This window comes from Mangifera indica, chromosome 20, assembly GCF_011075055.1.
Source record: "Mangifera indica cultivar Alphonso chromosome 20, CATAS_Mindica_2.1, whole genome shotgun sequence".
Lineage (NCBI taxonomy): Eukaryota > Viridiplantae > Streptophyta > Magnoliopsida > Sapindales > Anacardiaceae > Mangifera > Mangifera indica.
In genome coordinates this window covers 9,184,513-9,197,333 of record NC_058156.1, presented here as the reverse complement: position 1 = coordinate 9,197,333, position 12,821 = coordinate 9,184,513, and the positions used below count along the sequence as shown (strand labels likewise).

The window sequence follows — 12,821 nt, the reverse complement described above, 5'->3', positions numbered from 1 at the left end:
AATGTTAGATCTATTGTTTCACTAACTTGAAAACATCATAACACTTTCTGCTTGATTTTGTACACCATGAATTTTGTTTTAAAGCAAGAAAATTTCTGTGTGATGCACTTATTGATTCCTCACATAGATATGGTTGGTACTTATAAAATTAGATAGATGGTGGGATGATAAACACTTGAACATTAATGATCAATGACCATGTTAAGGTTCATTAGAGCACTGACCATATCTCTATCATACTCGGTAAAAAAAAAAAAAAAAGATTCTAGGGATCTTTTAGTCATGTAATAAAAAATTGTATTATAGTTGTTTCATATACTTCACATGACTTTAATATGAGATACGTATAATTACATCTAGTTTAGAGTCTTTTAACATCAATTTATAATTTTTTACATCTTAAACCCATTTGTCTATACATTGATATCATGCTTGTATATGAGTTGGAGATGATCAAACATAATCGATGACATGTCTAATTAATTTTATGTGACTTTTTACTAAACTCAAACCATCTCGTACTATTAAATTCTTAATATAACATACGTATTTAATATAAAATAATTTGCCACCAAATGGTATATTTAAATAATTCATCATTAACTCAATTACCCTATCATTCTTTTAAGCATTGTCAAATGTAATTGTAAAAATAAAGTTATTTATTTTATATTTATTAAAAATGTTTTTTAATGTTTAATAAATTGTAACACCAAAATAAGGATATTTTACTATCATAAATGCAATAATTTTTTTACAAAATGACGAGGTAGATAACTATCAATTAGAATTAATAGGATGGACAATCGCACAAAGGTATAGTGGATCTTGATTACAACATTGTCCACAACTGTAGTTGTTAATTGTATCTTACAAGATTAATTCTAAAGAAGAGAATGCTACAGAAAGGAGTAAGTGCATCTTTGTGTTTGTCTCTCCTCTCTTTAGGAGAAGTTATATTTGTAGGAGTATCACAAGAAAGCTAATTCAAATGATATTTTAGGGGTTTATTCCCATTATTATTCAACTAAAATAAAATATTTACAATAATAGAATATTGTTGTCACATAGGATAATAGGAAAATCCCTTTGAAAAGGTTTGAACAAATTTACTACTAAGCAGAGGTCTTCTTGTTGTTCGCATAATAGAAGGTTTATTTGTGTTTCTTAAAGTATGTCAGAATGGTGATGTTATTTGGAAAAAAAAAAAAATTCGTACACTTAGAAGGAATATCAAATTGGGTACTAACAAATACTCAATCATATGATATAACACTAACAAATATATCTTAAGGGTAATTTTGTCTTTTAATAAGTTAATTAAGTTATTTTGGATTAATAGCTAAGATAAGAGTATGACTAAGTGTTAAAAGTGAGTTTTTAAACTGATGAACAACTGTGCATGAAGGTTGCACATTCGTGCGTGCCGTTATAGTTTGAATTTTTGTATAAGGCACATTATCGCAAATATCACGCCATTATCCCATATCATGTACTACGATTCTTATCCAAGTTGTAAGAGATTAATCTAGTATCTTGCTTCTCCTACGATCATAGTTTTTGGTAATCAAGACAGGAGAGAGTGACATCAAATTCTTCTAGTTGGAAAGCAAGAATATAGGAGCCTTTGTATTGGTATCTATGAGGATGCCATGATCTAGATGAACATTGTGGCATTTGATGAACCTAATAATCATGTTTTGAGTATAGTAATGACATATGGGTTTTGATTTATCTTGATGTTGTTTTCCAAATAATCTTTATATTCTGTTAACTTATTGAATGAGAAGAAATAAGGTTATTTGGTATCGTATATAAATATATATGTTAGAAACCATGATATATTTATAAGTTTTGTTTCGGAGTGAAAACATGGCAAGAGTTGCTCAGAATTAGCATTCCAAACTCAAATGCACGGTCATTCTAATGACAAAAACATGCATGATTGTACATTGATTATAGTAGAGACATCAAATCAGGCCACATTGTAATGGGTCAACCGTGGGCTTTTCGTGGATGGCTTGTTAATTTTATTAATAAAATAATTTTTGTATATAATTAAATATTAATTATTTATTCAAATTAATAGAATTGAGGACACTATTTAAAATATTTTATTAATAATTTCTCACTTATGGTAGAGGAATATCATAGTTACACGATAAAAAAAAAAATCAGACATGATACATATTAATTCATTTATATAATATACAAATTCTAATTTTTATCTATATAATTTTTATTCATCTTCAACCATTAAATTTTTGAATTCTTTAAATATATCATCCGCAACCCGATTCTACTACTTGAATTTTGCAATTACCTAATCTTTTATGCACATTATCATCTCACCCATAGTTGGGTTTAAGTTAGATCATTTGCCATCATACATGCATCCACTTGCACTAAAAGTTGATTTCGATTTTACGATAAAAACCGGAGACGTTAGTAGATCGCATGTCATGGTAGAAAACACAAGATAAGTGTTTTGATGTGCTCTCCACCATACTAGAATATCGAAAAAGTCATAGTTTTTAGTCATAATTTCTGGAAAATAATTAATATTAATAAAATTACAAAACTTACTATAATTTGAATTTTGACCTATCATGTTGTTTAACTTTACGCAAAATAGACCATAAACATGACTTACCTCTGGACGAATTAACCACCTGAACTTACCTATGGTTCAGAAGTCTATGGCATCCTTCCATATTTAATTTTATAAATATTATATATTTCAAGTAAAAATTTTTTAATGTCATCTATTTTGCAAGATATAGGTACTAACAAATTATCATTTATAGTTTCTAATAAATTTTATACTCTTGATAATTTTGTTCTAAGGTTTAGAATGGTTGCTACAACTTCGAGATGCTCCAATTGAAGCATTACAAGGGAATAAAGGATTGTGCAACAATGTTAGTGGACTGACACCTTGCAACACTTTCATTTCACGCAAACACATCTTAGGAAAGAGGTTGATAATTTCCTTAGCTGTTGCAGGAGCACTTGCTCTTTTAATTGTGGTGACAATAAGGTTCTTATGTTTTCGAGGAAAAAAACAAAAGCAATTGGAATAACTTAGAAGTGTGAACAAGGATAAATTTATTTCAGTCTTAAATTTTGATGGAAAAACAATGTTCAAAGAAATTGCGAGTGCAATAGAGAATTTTAGTCTAAGTATTGCATTTGAAAGTGTTTACAGAGCACAACTTCTCTCAGGGGTTATTTTGACAATAAAGAAATTTTACTCGTTTCATCTTGACTAGATAGGTGACCAAAAAGAGTTTTTGAATGAAATAAGGGTATTAACAGAGGTGAAACATTAAAATATTATGAATTTTTTGAGTTTTGTATACATTCTTAACACTGTTTTTAAGTTTATGAGTATCTTGAAAGAGGTAGCTTGGTCACATTCTTGAGTAATGAAGCTACAACAAGAGAATTGGATTGGGGTAAAAGACTAACTATCTTAGAAGGTGTGGTTGAAGCCTTGTCCTACCTGCACAATGGTTGCTCCTAATCAATAGTCCATCGAGACATATCAAGCAAAAATCTGTTGTTGGATTCAAAGTATGAAGCTCATGTTTCAAACTTCAAAATTGCCAAATTTCTCAAGCCAAACCCATCCAGTTGGACACAAATTGTAGGCACATACGGACACATTGCACTAGGTATATATATAATTCATTTGCTGTAATTGTATGAATATTGTTTCCAAATGCATTTAAAGTACCTAACCTAGATCACCTTTCCCAAGTGGATGAGATTTCACCATAAAATTTGTTGTGACTGAGATCTATAAAAGTTAGAGTTGGATAGACACCAAAATCTTCAAAAATATTTCCAATAATTTGGTTCTTTTTGAGGTAGACTCTAATAGCTTTTGCAATCTCTCAAATCTTGGAGGATACGACCAAGCAAATTGTTCTCACCAACACAAAAGTGGATAAGTGATCCACTTCAACAAATATTATAGGAAAGATAACCAGTGAACTGATTATTAGACAACTCCAAATCAATCAACTTTAAGAAATTTCCAACTTCATAAGGAATGATTTTAGAAAGGTCATTGTTGCTAAGATACATATATTTGATATTGTTTAAATTTCCAATGCTCCAAGGAATAATTCCACTCAAATGATTTATTCCGAACTTTAGAGTTAAAACAAACTTCAAATTGTCTATCTCTTCAGAAATGGTGTCATAGAGGTTGTTGCTATAAAGGTATACAACTCTCAAATTGCTCAAGTTTCTAATGTAATAAAGAATAGGACCACTCAATTGATTTTTATTCAATTCTAGATCCGAAATGAATTTTAACTTGTCTATCTCCTCAGGAATGGTGCTAGAGAGGTTATTGTTATAAAGGTATAAAAATTTCAAGAACTTCAATTGTATGATTGTGACAAATTTGGTCCTCATTTCCTAATTCTTGGTTTATAAAAGAAAATTTATCTTGCTGGAAGTTCACATTATGACCTGCAGGCAGGAAAGATGATTATTCACTAATCGCTGCTTGCTAGGAGAAACTATACCCGTGAATTGACTTAGAGGAAGAATTTTGACCACATAACATTCAACATCCTTCTTTGCTTTTGTTAACCTGTTTTTCTCTTTCAATCAATTTTCTTAAAATAATAATAGTTTTGGCAGAGTTGTCAATGGGCTAGGTCGAGCCAGCTTCGATGCGGTCTATCAGGCTCATGGGCCAAGCCAACCCATTGGATATATATAGCCCACAGCCCGACCTAATATTTACGGGGTCAGGTTGGGCCTTAAATGGATCGACCAATTAATTTGAATAAAAATTAATTTTTTTATTTTTTTAATATTATGTCAACAGGATCAAGCCAAATTGCACACGGGCCCTGTGTCTAGACCTAGTATGCTATAGTATCGAATCAGAACATTTTCCCAAGTTTTGAGCTAACTCGACCCAATTGACGCATCTAATTCTGATACATATAAAAAAAATCTGGTAAGCTCCAACACTCATGAACACATGGTTTGATTCAAAATATAGTAATTCCTTGGTTATATAATCATTTCTTCATTTAAACAATGTGACCTGCAATAGCTTTTTCCAACTTAAAAAAGGGAAAAAGAAGAAAAAATGATGGTAATAAAGTACTCTCCAAAAGAAAATCAACGATACTTTTTATGATAAACGTAGTGTAAATGCAACCACAAGCCAAAACGTGTTTCATTCAAGAGTACACACGGAGGCTATGTATGATACCATTTTTAATAGGTGAATACTATATATAGAAAAATAAATTATACAAATTTTTATTTACAACTTAATATAGTAACATATGATTCGATAATTTTAAAATAAAAATAATAGTCGTATTATCTAATTACATAAAATTGTACTATCATCTCAGTTTATATATAAAAAGTTATATAATTTATTTGTACACATAATTTTATTATTTATAATACTATTGGTTCAATAAATCAATTTATTGTCAATATATTATCTATTTTTGACATACTTTTAGATTTTGTAACATAAAACATATCTTAAGAACATGTGTGTATACACAAGCAATATAGATCTATTTCATGTTTTATCGATATAAGTTTTATTTTAGGGTGTCACAATAATATACGTGTGGCACACAACATTACCAAATAATATCGTTTTCCTAGCGAAAGAACAGGCAAAATTAGTGCCGACATCAATGGCCAAGTTTCAGAAAACTTATGTGCAGAATCTGTCAACAAAACAGGAAACTGGAATTTCTCTAGAAAACTACGTGAGAAAGTAATTTGCCAATCAAAGTTGCTTTATAATAACAAGCTTGAAGTGTTCACATCTGTCTTTTACATTCTAAACGTGAAAATAATGGGGGAGACTTTTCAAAATTAATGTTTGGATTTTTTTTCCCCTAATAAATGTTTAGATTGCGAACAGTCCCCTAAGGCCTGTCATCAAATTTAATAGGCCAAAGGACTTATTTCCATTCAAATTTTGATATGTTTTCAAAGTCCTATTATGAAATTTTAAAAACCTAAATATCTATTTATAAGTTGTTAACCTTAACTAAAACGGTTAATTATAGAAAGTAAAATCATCATTTTATTACTAAACCCTTAAACTTTAAAAGTGTGTATCATTTTCTCTCATATTTTGAAAAATTAATAATTCTCCTCCACCCAAAAGTTTGAAAAATTCACTTTTCCCGCTAAACATTATTGTGGAAACACAAACTAGAAAATATGATCACAAAATGTTTATGATTTGTCAAAGAGTAGTGTTATGTACATAATTTTGTACATAACATTGTATACAAATAATAGTGTATCATCATATAATTAGACAATTAAAAATTAAAAATAAAATAACACCTAATCATATAGTGATACATCATTATTTGTATATAAAATTGTGTATAAAAATTATACACATACTATTATTGTTTGTCTACATCTACAAAAAGTAAACACACACACACATTCAATGTTATTTCTATAGAACAAAGCCTTTGGTTAGCATGTCAACTACGTTATAAGTGTTTACTTGAATGTTAGAATCAAGACTTTATCAACATAATATTGTTTTCCTAACGGAAGAATAGGCAAAATTGGTGCCGACATCTTTGGCCAAGTTGCAGGAAACTTTTGTGTAGAATTTGTCAACAAAACAACAAACTGGAATTTCTCAAGAAGGCTACCTGAGAAAGCAATTTGCCAATCAAAGTTGCTTTATAGCAACAAACTTGAAGTGTTCACATCTGCCTTTTACGTTCTAAATGTGAAAATAGTGGGGGAGACTTTTCAAAATTAATGTTTAAATTGTGATTGTGAGCACATCTCTCACTATAAGAAATATTGAATTTAGGGATAAAAATTTTCATCCCAAAAAGTCAAAAATTCATACATGATGATTTTACTCTTAATTTTAACTAAAATTTTTAACAAAAATTATCTCAAAGACCTTGGGTGGGATTGAAAGGGTTGAGCATGCAATGACCGTGTTTGCGAAGATGAAGAAAGATGGGTGCAAACCTGGGATCAAAACTTACGATTTATTGATGGGAAAATGGTGTGCACATAACCGTGTTGATAAGGCAAATGTGTTGTTTAAGGAGGCATTGAGGAATGGGGTGCCAGTGACACCCAAAGAGTATAGGGTTGAACCAAGGTTTTTGAAGAAACCAAAACCTGTGAAGAAGGAGAAGAAGAGGGAAACTTTGCCTGAAAAAATGGCAAGGAAGAGGAGACGTATTTAAATTTTTAAAAGTTAAAAAATAAGACTTTAGATTTTCACTATACCTTAGATGAGAATAAGTCTTTTGGCCAAAATAATATCAAATAACTCTTCTTGTAATGAAATCATATATGGATAAAATCCAACAAATAAGAACATAAAATCAAATATTCAGATTTCATTAATATCTAATAAATGGCAATAAAAATAACGTCAAACGTTATTGTCAATATCTAATAAATAAACATAATATCAAATATTATATATAAACTAAATTAAATTATAAAATCAAATCATATTATAAATTGATTTGATAGTAACGTCAAACGTTATTGTCAATATCTAATAAATAAACATAATATCAAACACTATAGTCAACATAATATCAAATATTATATATTTAAATTATAAATTGATTTATAATTCAATTGATCCAACCAAATAATTCAATCGAAGTTTAAAAATATTGAATAAAAGTCTTTGGCCAAATAAAATAATCCAAAGCGTTGGTTAAACAATTTATTTTTTCGAAATAAAATCATTATTAATTGAATTTTATGTTTAATTTAATATTTATAACTCCAACTAGCAATTATTATTGGTTGTTTGAATGGAACGATGGCAAACTAAATTCTTCCATGTTAAAATCTCAAAAACACCCCTAAGCCCTTCCACTGTCGTAGAACACGTGGGCAGTGCAGTGGACCGTTTCCCGTTTAGAGGCCGGCTAAGGTGCCATCTTTTTATATGAACTTCTACAATCCAATTCGTTCCAAATTGTAACTTTACGGTCATACTCTTAAATAAATAAAATAATGAATATAAATAAATTATATAAATTTAAACAATAGTATGTAATTGAATAATATAATTATTTATTTTCTTTTATTTTAAAATTATTATTATATTAATTTATATAAATAAGTTTGTATAATTTAATATTAGAGATTAATAAAATTGATAAAGTATTAAAATTTTTAAATAAATAACCTTGATTCAAAAGTTATATTTTCTTATTTTTTATTTTTCAATAATTTAGAATAAATAGCGACCTGTGAGATTTTGTTGATAATTTTTTTTTAAAGAATCTCAATGTTATATGCAAAGAATAGTATTATTTGTATAATTTTTATATATAACGTTATATACCAATAATAATGTATCATATATGATTGAATAGTTAAAAATTAAAGATAAAATAATATCAATTATATTATAATATATTATTTTTTATGTATAAAAATTATATACAAAAAGTATTATTGTTTATCCATATCTACAAAAAGTAAACACACACATATAATGTTATTTCTATCCGACAAAGACTTTGGTTAAGATGCCACACAGCACGTCAACGTTAACCGCTTAAACGTTTTTCACACCAAATTATTTCTGAGACTGAATTACAATTTCCCACCCAAGATTTGATAAAATAACAAATTCACATATTTAAGTTTCAAAAAACTAAATTTTCATCTATCATTGTTTTTTATTAATAAATCTATTAATTTTTCTTAAAATTAGTTTTTTTTTCCCTTATTAAAATTACAAAATTATCATTAACACTTATTATAAATATCAAATACTAATATGTTTTTATCAATTTAATTTTTTATTATTTAAATCTTTTAAAAAATTAGAACTCTAACAAAATAAAAAATCACTCTATTATCCGACTGATTCTAATTTAAACTAAGTAAAGATGGTAAAGATTTAAATGGAAGAAAGCCAAATAATAAAACTTTCTCATACAAGTAGACCCATTCACACATGAGGATAATGTTAACCCTATAAGACAAAGACTTTGATTAGAGTGTCATGTACATTAATATTAGAGTCTACTTGAATGATAGAATCAAGACTTCTACTGATGCGTCCACACAAGGGACAAGAAGCAAAAGATTTATGTGTAGAATTTCTCAACAAAACAACAAACCTGGAATTACACGTCTACGCGTGTATAAAGATGCAAAAGACTTAAGAGAAAAGGGACCTAAAGTTATGATAATTCCTTGTGGAAAACGGAACCACTTACATAAGACAAAGACCTTAACTCTGCAACTATGTCAGAAATTAATTTGCCAATTAGAGTTGCAGAAAATTTATTGTCCACATGATCAAAGGGCAAGTCGCAAAAAAATTGATGTGTAGAAAACCATGCGAGCAACAAAATTAAAGTATTTCACCTCTGCCTTCTTTAATTTCTTTGTTAAATATGAATAAATGCAGGACAATTGACAAAGACATTTTTAAGTCAAGTCAAATATGTTTGACCTTATATGCATTTGTGATTGCCAGGAGAGGACAAGAAACATTACCTGGTATCCACATCAAGAGGTTGTAGAAATTTTTATTTAATGAGCAGGAAATTAGAGGGGAAAACTTTTCAAGCATTAAAGAATGCATTATGAGTTGCTTATATATATTAGTGTTACCAAATTATCATATGCATTACATAATTTCTGAAACAATGAGGTTGTCAGCTTTGCAGAGAGTTTTTTCACTTGTTTTCCTGCTCTTGTTTGTTGTTATGTCTCATTCTTCACCTGGTATTGCTTCTAATTGTACTCAAGAAGCACTAGCTCTTCTCAAATGGAAAGCCAGCCTTCAAAACCAGAGTCATTCTATTCTGCCATCATGGACTCTTTCTTATGCAGATGCCACAAATACTTCTACCCACCTCAAAACCAAGATAAGTCCATGTACTTGGTTTGGAATCTCTTGCAATCGTGCTGGAAGTATCACAAGTATTAACTTGACCAGTGCAGGTCTAAAAGGTACGCTTCATGAACTATCTTTCTCATTATTTCCCAATCTTGCACGCATTGATCTAAGTGGGAATGAACTCTTTGGTGTTATCCCTCCTCAAATCAGTCACCTAAAAAATATAGAGGTCATTTACCTCTATACAAATAAGTTATCTGGCTCTATTCCTAAAGAGATAGGTAACTTGAACTCCCTAACAGATTTAGCTTTGGGACAAAATCAATTGAGTGGTTTTATTCCTCATACCATTGGAAACCTGAGTAACTTAAAAGTCTTATACCTCCACACCAATAACCTTTCTGGTATCATTCCTAAAGAGATAGGCAACTTGAAGTCTATTTCAGATCTAGAGTTGAGTACAAATCAACTGAGTGGTCATATTCCTCATTCCATTGGAAACCTAAGCAATTTGAAAGTTTTATACCTTTACAGCAACAACCTCTCTAGCACCATTCCTGAGGCAATAAGCAACTTAAAGTTCATTTTAGATTTAGAGTTGGGTATAAATAAACTGAGTGGTCCTATTCCTCATTCCATTGGAAACCTAAGCAATTTGAAAGTTTTATACCTTCATAGCAACAACCTCTCTGGCACCATTCCTAAGGCAATAGGTAACTTAAAGTTTGTTTCGGCACTAAATTTGGGTGAAAATCAGTTGAGTGGCCCTATTCCTCGCAGCATTGGAAATCTAAGCAACATAAAACTTTTGTCTTTTCTCAGCAACAACCTTTCTGGAATCATTCCATATGAAGTTGGAAATCTCTTGAAGTTGGTTAAACTAGAGTTGGCTTATAATCACTTTACTGGTTATCTTCCTCGTAATATTTGTCGAAGTGGATCACTTATCCACTTTTCTGTTGGTGAGAACAATTTTCTTGGTCGTATCCCCCAAGATTTGAGAGATTGCAAAAGCTTAATTAGAGTCCGCCTCGAAAAGAACCAATTTATTGGAAACATTTCTCAAGATTTTGGTGTCTATCTAAATCTTACTTTCATAGATCTCAGTCACAACAAATTTTATGGTGAAATCTCGTCTACTTGGGGAAGGTCCTCTCAGTTAGGTACTTTAAATGTCTCTGGAAACAATATTACTGGGAGCATTATGCCACAAATTCAAAATTTCGTCAAACTACATGAACTTGACCTTTCTTCAAATCATTTAATTGGAGAGATTCCAATGGAACTTAGAAAGCTGACTTCTCTTAACAAGCTTGTTTTAACAGGGAATCAACTCTCTGGAGGTATACCTAATGAAGTTGGCCTACTCACAGAACTTGAGTACCTTGACTTGTCCATAAATCGATTAGGCAAGTCAATCCCAAGAGAATTAGGGAACCTGTCAAGATTGCACTACTTGAATTTGAGAAACAATAAGTTTAGTCTCGAAATTCCATTTCAATTGGGTGATTTGATTCAACTCTCAGAACTAGACTTGAGTCACAATTCACTCGAAGGAGAGATACCGTCTCAGATTTGTAAAATGGAAAGTTTAGAATATCTAAATCTTTCCTACAATAACCTTTCTGGTTTCATCCCAAGTCGTTTTGAAGATATGCATGGATTGTCATGTATTGACATATCTTATAACAAGTTACATGGTCCAATTCCTAACAACAAAGCATTTCGAGAAGCTCCAATTGAAGCATTACAAGGGAATAAAGGATTGTGTGGCGATGTTAGTGGATTTACACCTTGTAATAACACTCTCACTTCACAAAAGCATGTCCTAGGAAAGAGGTTGGTAATTTCCTTTGTTGCTTTGGGAGCGCTTGCTCTTCTAATTGTTGTGACAATAATGTTCTTTTGTTTTCGAGGAATGAAACAAGAATTACCAAAAGAACATGGAAGGGTGAATAAGGATAAATTTCTTTCAGTATTAAATTTTGATGGAAAAACAATGTTTGAAGAAATTGTAAGTGCAACAGAGAATTTTAATGCCAAGTATTGCATCGGGAGTGGTGGGTCTGGCAATGTTTATAGAGCACAAGTTCTATCAGGGGTTATTTTTGCAGTAAAGAAATTTCACTCATTTCATCTTGATGAGGTAGGTGACCAAAAAGAGTTTTTAAATGAAATAAGGTCATTATCAGAGATACGACATCGAAATATTGTAAAATTTTTTGGTTTTTGTGTACATTCTCAACACTTTCTTTCAATTTATGAGTATCTTGAAAGAGGTAGCTTAGCCACATGCTTGAATAATGAAGCTACAGTAAGAGAATTAGATTGGGTTAAAAGAGTAAATATCTTAAAATGTGTGGCTGAAGCCTTGTCTTACCTACACCATGGTTGCTCCCAACCAGTAGTCCATCGAGACATATCAAGCAAAAATGTGTTGTTAGATTCAGAATATGAAGCTCATGTTTCAGACTTTGGAATTGCAAAATTTCTCAAGCCAGACTCATCCAATTGGACACAACTTGCAGGCACATATGGGTATATTGCACCTGGTATATATAATTCATTTTCTATTGTCTCATTCATTAATTACATACATAAGGAATAGTTACAACATATGTTCTCATGTTTTGTCTTTCACTTTGCAGAATTGGCTTACACGACAAAGGTAACTGAGAAATGCGATATATATAGCTTTGGAGTGTTAGCATTAGAAGTGATAAAAGGAAATCATCCTGGCGATATCATTCCTTCTCTATCCTCTTCTTTCACTTGGGAGAACATGTTGTTGAACAATATTTTGGATCCACGTCTTCCACTTCCTTCGCCTATTGTTCAAGATCAACTAATGGTAGTCATAAAGCTAGCAATTGATTGCTTGGGTGCCAATCCAAAATACAGGTCGACCATGGACATGGTTTGTCGTATGTTTTGA

The 12,821-nt window shown here is 30.5% G+C and overlaps 1 protein-coding gene across 1 annotated transcript; it reads left to right on the top strand.

The window, feature by feature from the left end:
• The first annotated feature begins 9,692 nt into the window (after positions 1-9,692).
• LOC123204301 (MDIS1-interacting receptor like kinase 2-like) lies at positions 9,693-12,821 on the top strand. The gene is made up of 2 exons (XM_044620910.1): positions 9,693-12,438; positions 12,535-12,821. Exons 1-2 carry the CDS (start codon positions 9,693-9,695, stop codon positions 12,819-12,821), a joined length of 3,033 nt encoding a protein of 1,010 aa, XP_044476845.1.